Source organism: Miniopterus schreibersii, assembly GCF_964146895.1.
Source record: "Miniopterus schreibersii genome assembly, chromosome: 1".
In the NCBI taxonomy this organism is placed as follows: Eukaryota; Metazoa; Chordata; class Mammalia; order Chiroptera; family Miniopteridae; genus Miniopterus; species Miniopterus schreibersii.
The window spans coordinates 73,897,438-73,909,929 of record NC_138101.1 but is presented as its reverse complement, the minus strand read 5'-3'; the positions used below and the strand labels follow the sequence as shown (position 1 = coordinate 73,909,929).

At 43.8% G+C, this 12,492-nt stretch overlaps 1 protein-coding gene across 1 annotated transcript in view; it reads left to right on the top strand.

Annotated features, from left to right (window-relative positions):
- ASB13 (ankyrin repeat and SOCS box containing 13) overlaps positions 1-12,492 on the top strand; it is a 37,366-nt gene that overhangs the window by 6,216 nt on the left and 18,658 nt on the right. Inside the window, exon 2 of the mRNA XM_081118070.1 lies at positions 11,080-11,267. Coding sequence (XP_080974196.1) covers positions 11,080-11,267 — 188 coding nt within the window. The remainder of the gene's footprint in view (positions 1-11,079; positions 11,268-12,492) is intronic.

Sequence of the window (12,492 nt, the reverse complement as noted above, 5' to 3'; positions counted from 1 at the left end):
ATGAAGGAACACTCTTAACCCACTGGAAAAGAGAACAGGAAAAATTTGTTCAAGGACACAAATCTGAAGTTACCTACGTTTTTTGTATGTATGTAAAAAAATCCAGTGAAATCCATCAGATGTTTGTGAGTGGTCAAGCTTTGAGAATTTGACTTTGATGGGTTGGAAAGGCAAAGCCAGAAATCATTATGCCCTGTTTGGGCTGGAGTATATTTAACATGTTTATTAGGATGTTTATTAGGAGCCAGAGCCAAGAATTAAACATGTTTTTTTAGGAGCCAGAGCCAAGAATCACAGAGGTGCTGAATGGTCCTAAATGGTTTTTGGTTTTGCATTGGGACAAAATATGTCCTATGTCCTGATGGACCAGTTCCTAGATATAGGACACACATACAAACACACACGCATGAGCCTGATGTGGTTTGAGGAGCAGGGATTCCTGTGCTGTGTGATCTTAGGCAAGCCTTTTGCTCTGTTTTCTAAAATGGGTTAAATGAGAAATTACAAAGGATTTCTTATTAGTATTTAAAATATAATATTTTATAGATGTAATACTGTATGTAGTTTAAAAAATTAAATGGGCCTTGGCTAGTGTGGCTCAGTGGCTAGAGCATTGGCCCTCACACCCAAATGGTCACAGGTTCAATTCCCAAGTCAAGGGCATATACCTTGGTTTCAGGTTCAATCCCTGGCCCTGCCCAGGTTGGGGTACTTGTAGTAGGCAACCAATCAATGTGTCTTTCTCACATCAATCTCTCTCTCTCTCTCTCTTTCCTCCCTCCCTCCCCTTTTCTCTAAAAAAGTCAATGGAAAAAATATCTTTGGGTAAGGATTAAAAAAAACAAATTGAAAGGAACCATAAGACTTACCATGAAACATTTTTGTTTTCTTCCAACGCCCCTCAACCCTCCTTGATTTCCACTTCCTAGAAGCAACTACTTCACTCTTTCAGCTGTTTCTCTGGTTTACCTCCATTTGTCTAACTAAGGTGCTGAAAATGTGATTTTCTGACTTTCAAATTTTACTCTCCCTGCAGACATCCTGTTGTGGGAGATAAAGCCCTCATTCACTTGGTGCTCCTCCGTTTCCATACATTTCCCTCCAGGATCCTCTAATATAATTACTTTTTTGTTTGTTTAAATCAGTATCTGGCATTCATATTATTATGACTATGAATATCATCCACAGCAGCACTCCTTGCTATACTAGGATTACATTTCTCTCTTTGTGTAAATTTTTGCTTTTCTTCAAGGCAGTGACTCTTCTGTTCTGTTTTCTATACACACAATTACTAATTTATCCCTATACTGCTTTCAGTCTGCTCAGGCACCTCAGAAATCCATTCATTCACTATCTTTCTTGTCTCATGGATGATTTGGGGACATAACCTCTACAGCTTGCCCCTTCCTGCTCCATCCTTGCAGGGTGCTCCTGAGGCTGCTGCTCACCTGTCATCCTGGAGCCTCCCTTGACCAAGCCCTGGGGATTTACATCACCTCTCTTCCACATTGAATCCTAGATTCGTATCTCCCTCTTCCTTGATGTAACTCCCTCATTTCGATGGAAAGCATCTCCCAGGAATGTCCCCAGAAAGAGTGACGAGAAGGCCAATTATTTGAGATCTTGCTTGTTGTTCCCAAAGCCTTGGTTCCATTTCCACACTTCATTGCAGCCTGGCTGGGCTTGGAATTCTGGGCTGGACATCCTTACAGAATTTTGAAGGCATTGCTCCTGTTTTCGAGAACTGCTTTAAAAGATCAAATGCCATTCTGATTCCTGGTTATTTTATTTTATTTTATTTTATTTATTTTATTTTATTTTATTTTCCTTTTTATTGAACTTATTAGGGTGACACTGGTTAACAAAATTATACAGGTTTCAGGTGCACAATCCTACAACACATCATCTGTACACTGTATTGTGTGTTCACCACCCCAAGTCAAGTCTCTGTCCATCACCATTTATCCCCCCAATACCCTTCTCTACCTCCCCTCCCTCCTTCCCCCAGCAACCTGGTTCTTTAAATAGGATTTTTTTCCCCTCCCTAGAAAATTTTAGGGGTTTTCCTTATCCTTGCTGTACTGAAATTCTACGGCAATGTGGCTTGGTGTGGGCCCACTTTATTATACATCACCCAGGCTACTCACTGGGCCCTTCTCATGTAGAAACTCATCCCCTCAATTCAGGGACTTTTTAGTGAAATATTTTTGAGAGTTCCATTTGCTCTTTTTGGCACCCTTGTTAATTGGATTTTAGACTTCCTGAATGGGTCCTTTATTTTTCTTACCATTTTTTTGGTACTTTCCATCCCCTCCTCATCATTTCGTTCTACGATCTAATTTTCTGAACTTCATTTTCCAGTTCTTATTGGGTTTGTTTTTAATTTTTGCTGCCATATTTTTTTTATTGCTAACAGCTCTTATTCTCTGAATTTTCCTTTAAAAAGCCTCCTGCTGTTGTTTTAGTATTTTCTCTCCTCTCTTCTGAGGTTTCAAAAATAGTTTTTTAGAAGTTTTTACCTGCATTGACCTGGTTTCTTCAGAATTCTTTATTTTCCGTTCATTCTGATCTTCCTTCATTTCATATAAACCTTGGCTGTGCATCTGTGTTTGCAAGAGGCACCACAGAGAATGTTGGGAGGTAGGCTTGTTGATTTCATTTCATGCAGGGAGTTTGGGCAGGGACCTGGCTCTCTCAATGAACTGGGGACTCTCTGTAGACTTCAGTATCATCATTTGTGGGTATTCCCTCCTGCTCCCCCTCCCCCAGGGGATTTTCTCTCGGGTGGAGAGATATTTAGAGCCTAAAGCTTGTTCTAAAATTGGCCTTTAAAGAAGACTTGTAAACAAACAAGCCAAAGAAGCCTATTTGGGGCAAATGGAGGTATTCAAAGAAATCACACGTAGTGTGAATTACAAACTCTTGCTGAGTATTTTTCTGGGCAAATTGTTATACATCATTCTCTTATTTTCTCCATTAAATGGCCCTGTGAAATGTGATTTCCAATGATAAGAAAACTGAGATGATTTCAGATGAAAAACTCCCCAAAGTCCTTGGGCTAAGATGGGGAAGAGGGAAGGTGGCCCCTCAGTGGTTAGGATGCAGAGCCCTTACCCTCTGTGCTCTGTGGTGAGGGGACGAGGAACCAGGGAGGGGGGAGAGTTGGAGATGAGCAGATCTAATTGTGCTCAGAGAGATCTGCCTGCAGAGGGACCGCACTGGGCATTAAGAAGCTGCCTCCTCTTAATACCACTTTCCTTTTTCCTGGCTGCCTTTCTCAGCAATCTGCTTTCACTTCTTTTCTCTTTCTCTTTTGCTTTCAGTTATTCTCTTTCACTTTCTTTTTTCCTCTTTTACCGAGTTCTGACTGTTTTGTCCCTACAGGAAGGTAACCTTTTCTATTTAATTTTTACCTAATTTAACATATCTTAAAACCACACTGCAGGCCATTTGAGCGCATGTTTACTGAAAAACAATATTTTGGGTATTCCTAATTAAAACATTGAAAAAAGACATTGTTGAAAAATCTCTTTAAAAGCAACACAACACTCAGCCCCAATTCCTAAGTAAGGGTTTCTACATATAAAAATAAAGATTTCTGCCCAGCCAGGCGTGGCTCAGCGGTTGAGCGTTGACCTAGGATCCAGGCAATCAGGGTTCGATTCCCGGTCAGGGCACATGCCAGGGTTGCGGGCTAGGCAGCCGATCAATGACTCTCATCATTGATGTTTCTATCTCTGTCTCTCCCTCTCCTTTCCTCTCTCTGAAGTCAATAAAGATATATTTAAAAAAATAAATAAATAAAATAAAGATTTCTGTTTTCCCTTGAGAATCAAGGTGATTGCTAATTTCCAGTTCACTAAAACTTTAATTTAGACTGCACTATTCAAAATTGGTGGTCGTGATAAACATCGTTAATTAAGCATCCACTTTGTGCCAAGCTTTTCGCATATACTGTGTCTTTAGTTCTTAGAGCATCCTGCAGAGTAGCTATTGTCATCCTTAGGTGCTGGTCTCTTTGTTCTTATGGGTTTATGACCCTTTTCTTACTATCAGAGGAATGGGTATACTTTGCTGTGCTTTTCTGGACCTTTCAGTTCTTAAATTCATCAGTGGCTTTTACACACACATCCTTGTCCTTCGGGGACCTTGTGTGATGAGTTGCTCAGAGCCTTGTGTAATGAGTTGCTCGGAGCCTCTGACTTTCCCCTGAGACCTGAAGTTTAGTCCAGGGGGCAGGCCTCAGAAAACCATCTCCACTGTGACTTCAGTGTTTGTTCTTGGCCCCTATGTCCCCCACACTGTGCTCCCCACACAGGAATGGCCTGCCCTCCCTTCTTTCTCACTCTGCCACTATTTCAAGAATGTTTACTTGGGGCATTTTGGAGAAGGGCTATGCCAGAGCATGCCGATTATTTTCAATCTTCAGCTGCTGCAGAGAAGGACCTTTCTGCAGCAAGGACCCCAGGCTGCCCTTGATGCTATACTTGGAACAAAATTCCTGCCCCAAGCAACATATAAAGGTGCATGGTTGATGTTGACCCCAACTCCAAGCCAGCGTGTTGGGTCAGTTTTGTAGTGAAGGTGTTCTTTGTGGCACTTGGGAAACAGTCTGTTCGAGCAGGGCTGCTGCCCATGGAGGGGCCAGCCTAGCTGGGGGAGGAAAGGCCTGGAGCAGGGCCAGGGCCACAGACCAGACTAGTACAGACAGAGTGGCTTGGGTTGTGGTCTCTGGAGAGTTTGGTAGAGCCCATGAGTGCTCTGCTCTACGTGGGCAGGGGGCCCGTCAGGCCTTGCATATCATACACGGGCTCTCTAGGAGGCAGGTGAGCCCTTGGCTGAAGAGTTGTTCAGGCTCAAAGAGCAGGATTCTAGTCTCTGGATGACTACGTGGGATGCTGGTAAAGTGGCTTTCTGGGCAAAAAAAGGAAAAAAAGAAAAGGAACATAAACAAGATTCTGACTTGTTGCTTTTCCTGGTGTAAATACTCACAGCATGGCTGACTTTGAGCCCCCTGTGGTTTCTGGCTGGCGGAATTTCTGTGTATTTATTTAACAGCTGGCTATGTGAGCTGGTAGGAATGCAGTCTGCAGTGTCAGAGGGTCCAGGAACTGTGCAGGTAAAACAGGCAGGGACTCAGTACAGGGGACTCACATAGGATCCAGTTATTGGAGTTGGAGTCCAAGATGGGGCTTGTTATGGAACAAGGACCGGTTGTAGAGCTGGACCCAAGATCCTAACAGGACTAGCAGAAGTAGTCATAATGATGGTCCCATCACAGTCCTAGTGTCTGCTGTTTACTGAGCACTTACAATTGGCTGGGCACTGTGCAAAATAGTGTCCATTCAGTTTTCACAGCCACCCTGTGGGGTAGGCAAAAATATCTCCATTTTATAAGTGAGAAAACAGGCTTTGAGAAGGTAAGTAACTCATACAAGGTCACAGAGCTCGTTGTAAGTGACAGAGACAGGTGTTGGGTGATTCCTGAGGTTTCTCTATCACCACATACATTTTCCCTCAGGGCAGCTGATGCAGAACCACTTGAAGTCCTCAGCTGGGGCTTCTTAATTCCCAAAGGATGGGCTTGGGCCCTGGGCCCTCAAATGTGAGGTGTTAGGGGCTCAGCTAAGGCAAAGAGGGTGTTGGAGCTGGGAGCCAGAAAGGTGCACATCTGGTACACAGGCTGGATTAGTTAGGTCATACTGTGGGGCAGAAACGTGGCAAAAGTGTTCCCACGCATCTGTCATTCCTCCTTGGGTAACCCCAACTGTCATCTGGTAGTAGATTTGTAGATGATGTTGGTGAAACTCTCTAGTTTTCAAGAGGAAGCTCTTCACTTAGCCCTTTATGAGTCTGGGCTTGCCAGGAGCTGGTCAACATGAGGAATGACACAGATTTCACCATGACCTCAAACCAAAGCCCAGGCAAGAGGCAGGAATGAACTGGTTGCAGCTTTCAGTCTGGAGCACAAGCGCCCAGATGCTCTTCCAGGACTGTAGCCTTGGCTGTTGTTACAACCGACTCCTACTTAATTGATACCCTGGTGCCTGACTCACTGCCAGGAGCTGGGCAGGCCTGTGAAAGGCAGGGAAGGTGGTTATACTTCCGCAGGTGGGGGTGGGGGGAGGGCAGACCCAACTGCCAGGGGAAGATGTTGTCTGGCCAGTCATACCTGCTTCTGGAGAGTATTTACTCACCCCATACCTGCATGTCCCGCCACACTGGAGCCAGAGGGTGGGCTTGTCCTATCCTAAAGATGCTTGAGAAAGGATGGGAGAGGAGTGCAAATGAGGTGCCGGTGTGAGGGTGTGCACAGCTATTGGTACAGAGATGGTATAAAGAAGGGAGTGGGTGGGTGGGCTGTGCGCTTGAAAGGCTTCTGAAGGAACAGACATTCCACTGGGTCTTATTGGGTGAGGAGGACTTTACTCACTTGGGCAGAGGATGGGGTAGGGGGAGCTGGGGGTGCATTTCAGGCAGGGACAGCAAACACAAAGGCACGAGGCCTGGACCATTTGACCCTTTGTGAGCTGTTTAAAGTTCATTATAATTGGAGATAATTGTGTGTGTGTGTGTGTGTGTGTGTGTGTGTGTGTGTGTGTGTGTTGGGGAGTGATGGGAAGGACAAGGGTGGTGGTGGAGAAAGGGAAGGAAGACTAGGAAAAGAGGCCAGGACTCCATCCTGTTTACCTGGCTTGTAAAGGAGCGTGGATTTTATCCTGAAAAAAGGAGCAATTGAAGGGTCCTGGGTAGGCCCCACATGACTCACTTATGATTTAGCTGCATTAGGGAGAGGGTGAGGAGAGAGGCCCAGGGGAGGAATGAGAAGACTAGAGGGGTGTGATGGCAGGGGGGTGCTGAGAAGAAGGAAGTTAGGAAACCAATTAAGTAAGTGGCAGGGCTGGGATTTAGGGGAATGCTCATCCTAGAGGGAACTTGACAGAATGGGAGGTTCTCAGGTTTCCAAGGTGGCCCCTCTACCAGGGGAATGGGGGTGTCATGTCACAACTGGGGTTCAGACACAGGGCTGGAAACAAAGCCTGAAGTCAGGCCTAGCAGTGGGCTGACTAATGTGTAGTGTTTTCCTGTGCTCTCTTCGCTGACAGCAAGCAGGTGTGTCTTTTTGTTTTAAGGTTAGTAACTCCCCACCTTTTTACTGGGGGAAAGCTGAGCTTTCCGCAGAGGGCCAGTGCTCATTCACATGGCTCCGGGGGCACCATGCAGCCCCCATGTTCTTTATGTGCAGGTGGTTCTTCCCTCCCCTTGCTTCTCAGCCCTTCCTGGAGTCACCAGAGGCTGTTGAAGTCACATTCTCCCCCTCTTCCCCTTCCGCCCTCTATAACTGTCCCCTGCTGATGATAGCCTGTGGTTGATAGCAGTTGCAGGTGACAACCTCCCCACCCCCAGGTACCCCTCCATCTTTTTGTTACTTTAAAAAAAATAATTTTTAAAGTTTTAATTGTGGTTTAAGAAAACCACATAGAAATACAGTTCAGTAGGTTAACTACGTGTACATCGTAGAGCAACAGATATCCGGAACTTTTTCTTCTTGCAGCACTGAAACTCTGCACCTGGTAAACTGCCATTCGCCCCTCCCCCTGGCAACCACCATTCTATTGTCTGTCTGTACGAATTTGATGACTTTTATAAGTGGAATCATATAAGTATTTGTTTTCTTGTGGCTTTTTAAATTTCACTTAGCAGAATGTCCTCAAGTTTCATTCAGTAGCATGTATCAGAATTTTCCTCCTTTTTAAGGCTGAGTAATATCCCATTATATGGATAAACCACATTTCTTTATCCATTTATCCATGGACACTTGGGTTGCTTCCAGTTCTTTGCTATTGTGAATAATTCTGCAGTGAACATAGGGGTGCAGATATCTCTTCAACATTCTGCTTTTGGTTCTTTGGGATATATACCTAGAAGTGGGATTCCTGGGTCATATGGTAAAATCTTTCATTTTCTGAGGAACCAGAATACACTTTTCCATAGTGGCTATGCCATCTTACAGTCCTACCAACAATGCACAAGGATTCCAATTTCTCCACATCCTCACCACCTTTTCTTTTCTTTCTCTTTTCTTTTCTTTTCTTTTCTTTTCTTTTCTTTTCTTTTCTTTTCTTTTCTTTTCTTTTCTTTTCTTTTTTCTTTTCTTTCTTTTCTTTTCTTTTCTTTTCTTTTCTTTTTCTTTCTTTCCCCTCCCCTCCCCTCCCCTCCCCTCCCCTCCCCTCCCCTCCCCTCCCCTCCCCTTCCTTTCCCTTCCCTTCTCTCTCTTCTGTTCTCTTCCTTTTCTGTTGATAGTAGACATCCTAATGGGTGTGAGGTGATATCTCATTGTGGTTTTGATTTTCATTTCTCTGATGATTAGTGATGTTGAACATTGTTTCACATGCTTCTTGGATATTTGTATATCTTCTTTGGACAAATATCTATTTAAGTCCTTTGCCAATTTTTAAATTAGATTATTTGTTTATGTTGTTGAGTTGTAGGAGTTCTTTATATATTCTGGATATTAACTCCTTCAGAAATATGATTTGAAAATATTTTTTCCCATTCCTTAGGTTGCCTTTCAGTCTGTTGATTGCACCCTTTGATGTGCACAAGTTTCTTTTCTCTGCTTTGTTATCACACCTGCTGCTTCTGATCTCTGCCCTCCATCACTGCTGCTGGTTACCAGTAAGTTGCATTTCCTCTACAGACTGGTCATAAAAGAAGAAAATTAGATTTTCTTTAAAAAAATCTTATGTCCAGACTTTATAATTTCTTTTAGTAATTCCCTCCATTCATTCATTCATTCATTCATTCATTCATTCATTCATTCATTCAGTTCTTTGAACAAGTGGGTGGATACAAGCATCTTTGTTGAGCTATGTTCTGTGCCAGGTGCTGGGAATACAGAGCCAGCAAGTGATGCTTGTCATAGACTCATTGCAGCCCATCTCCTCCATGATGCTTTCCTGACTGGCCTTGGACGTTTGGGTGGTCTTGCTTCTAAGTTCCTATAACTTGAAATGTTTCTCCAGTGTCACAGTCACCATGTTGTTTTGAATTATTTGCACATCCCTTTTGCCATGACCATGAACTGCTTATTGTCATATTTTATTCATCTTTGTACACCACTGTACAAAGGTAGCTGCTGGATGGATGCACGTGGGAGCCATGCCAGGCTGCCTGCAGCTCAGCTGCGTGCCTCCTCAGTGCCCAGCCTTCCTGAGTATCATTTCCCTTTCTGCTTCAAGCCCCAGGGCCTCACTTTGCTCATTCTGCCCTTGAATATGACGTTGGCTGTAGATTTGTCATATGCGGCCTTTATTATGTTGAGTTATGATTCATTTATTCTCACTTTGCTCAGAGTTTTTATCAAAAATTGGTGTTTGACTTTATCGAATGCTTTTTCTGCATCTATTGATATGATCATGTGATTTTTGTCTTTCCGGTTTTTTTTTTTTTTCTTTAGGCCAGTCAAGTTTTTAGCAGTCTTTCCGTTTTTTTTTTGTGATGGATCACATTTATTGATTTGGATCACATTTATTGATTTGTGAATACTGTACCAGCCTTGCATCCCTGGAATAAATCCCACTTGGTCATGGTGTATGATCTTTTTAATATATTGCTGGATCTGATTTGCTAATATTTTGTTGAGGATTTTTCACTTTAACTTAATTACTTCTGTAAAGGCCCTATCTCCAAATACAGTCACATGCTGAGGTACTAAGGGTTAGAACTACAACATATGAATTTGGGGGGGGGGGGAGGGACAACAATTTAGTCCATAACAAATTGTATGCCAACAAGTTAGATAACATGGATGATGACGTGGACCGATTCCTAAAATAGGCACAACTTACACACTACCAAACTGACTTAAAAATAGAAAATCTGATAAGACCTGTAACAAATGAAGAGATTGAAGTAGTAATTAAAAAACTTACCATAGGAAAGCCCAGGCCCAGATGTCTTCACAGGTGAATTTGACCCAACATTGACAGATTTAATACTAATTCTTCATCAATTCTTCCAAAAATTAAAAGAGGAGAGAATACTTCTCAATTCATTCTAGTATTACCTTGATATCAAATCCAGACAAATACATTAATCACAAGAAAAACAACACTTATGAACATAGACCCCAAAATCCTCAACAGAATACTAGAAAAACAAATTTAGCATCATATAAAAAAGATTATACACCATAAGCAAGCCGGATTTACCCCGGGAATGCATGGTTGGTTTAATATCTGAAAATCAACTAAAGTAATAGACCATTTTGATGGAATTAAGAAAAAAGCCGGCATAATTATTGCAATAGGTGCAGAAAAAACATTTGACAAAATCCAACACCCTCTCATGATAAAAACACTCAACCAACTAGAAATAGAAGGAAACATCCTCAACCTGATAAAGGTCGTCTACAAAAACCCACACTAACATCATCTTTAATTGTGAAAGACAAAGCTTTCACTCAAACACCAGGAGCCAGGAATGGATGTTTGCTCTCTTCTGTTCAACATTGTCTTAGACTTTCAAGCCAGGGCAACTAGGCAAAAGCATTCATATTAGAAATGAAGAAGCAAAACTATCTCTATTCGCAGATGATATGATTTTGTGTGTAGAAAATCCTGAGGAATCCACTAAAATTGAATCATTAAAACCTGTTCTCTACTTTCAAGGCACTTCCAGGCATGGAGGGGGACAGTGTAAATGAGTGTTTATGTGTGAGTATTGTGGGAGAAGTGTTTCCCAGAGAAGGATATATTTTGCCTGGGTCCATGTGGAGTATGTAGGCATCTAAATGGAATGTTGGAGTATGGATGATTGTGGTGAGGGCAAAGGTCAGCATTTCAAGCAGAGAAGACTACATGCAAGGAGGTTCAGTATGACAAAGCAGGGTTCAGTGATGAGCTGTGAGTGTGGCTGAAAAGTGGGGTTTGTGGGGTAGTGTGGGAGATAGGTCAAGGAGGTGAGCAAAGACCAATTACATGATCATGTGCAGTGTCTGGGTTTCGTCAAGGGTCCCTGGACTTGTACTTGTGTTAATTTGACCTGGTCTCAGTACTAGGTCTGTTTCTTTTCCAGGTTTCTGGGTGGAGCGTACCCCTGTACATGAAGCTGCCCATCGTGGTGAAGCCCTGGAGCTGCAGCAGCTGATCGAGAGTGGTGCCTGTGTCAACCAGGTCACGGTGGACTCCATCACACCCCTGCACACAGCCAGTCTGCAGGGCCAGGCACAGTGCGTGCAGCTGCTGCTGGCTGCTGGGGCCCAGGTGAGCGGTTCCTTAGGACACTCATGGAGCTTAGCTGTGGCTGCGGGCATAGATGGGACCAGCTCAAGGGACATGGAGAGGGAGGAAAATAAGGGGTTTGGGATTTGCATTGTGTGATTTGCAAACCCACGGGAAGTAAAGAAACCACTGCAGAAGACGGAGCAGAAAAGGAAAAAGGAAACCAGAATGGGGTGTGATGGGAGCTCAGGGAGAGGAGAGGAGGTCTCTGTGTCAGCCGCACACTAGCACCAGTAAATGTGGTCATGGACTTGGCTGTTAGGGGGTTACTGGTGGCCCAAGAGAAGGCAGTTTTAGCAAAGTGGTGGAGGGAATGCTCTGCTCTGCATTAGGCAAGCAGGCCATGTGTGTCACAGGCTCTCTGGAGAGCTGTCTGGGCCTTGGCTCAAGAGCTGCTATTTGGGCTCAGAGAGCAGGATGACTAAGGGATGCTGGCAAACTGCTTTCTAAAGAAAAGGTAAAAAGGATAAAAAACAAGATTCTGATCTGATTTGCTGCTTTTCCCAGTGTAAGTACACATGCCTCACTGATTTCAGCCCTTAGTGCTTTCTGGCTGGCAGAATTGCTGGACGTTTCACAGTGGGCTGGACACTGCCGGGCTGGATGGTGCTGAGGTTCAGAGTGAGGTCTAAGTGAAGATTGTGCACTGCTTACTCTTTCCTGAAGCTTGGCCGTGAAGGCAGTTCAAGAGGAAGTAGAACAAGCTTCAGCATGCACCCAAATAGCAGCTGCATTTGGACAAGTTCTAAGCAGAATCTGCCAGATGGGGAGCTGCCTTTTTTCCTGCCCTATGTTTTTCCAACTAGAGGAAGCATGTTAAGCAGTTTCAGACACTCCTAGCTGAGGCTGGAGTTAAAGCCCCTTTTTATGCCCTGACTTCTTCAGCTGGAACCTGGAGCTCTCTTGCCTGCTCTGTGCATATTAAGTGTTGGGTGGTGGTGAGAGTGAGGCTGAGTCGTTCCTGCCTGAGAATGAAAAAAACCCCAGACAGAATGACGCCTGTGCTTAGGAGGCTAATAGGTGATCCCAGCCCAAGTTCCTTTGATCCATAAACTCCCCTGCCTGGCACTATGCCTTAGCACATACTAGAAAACCTAAGAACTTCTTAGAAAAACTAAGAAGTGTCTTTGCCCAGATGAATGTGCATCGGGATGAGAAAGCACATTTCCCCCTTGGTCCTGTAACACCTGTTTCTTCCTCTCCACTA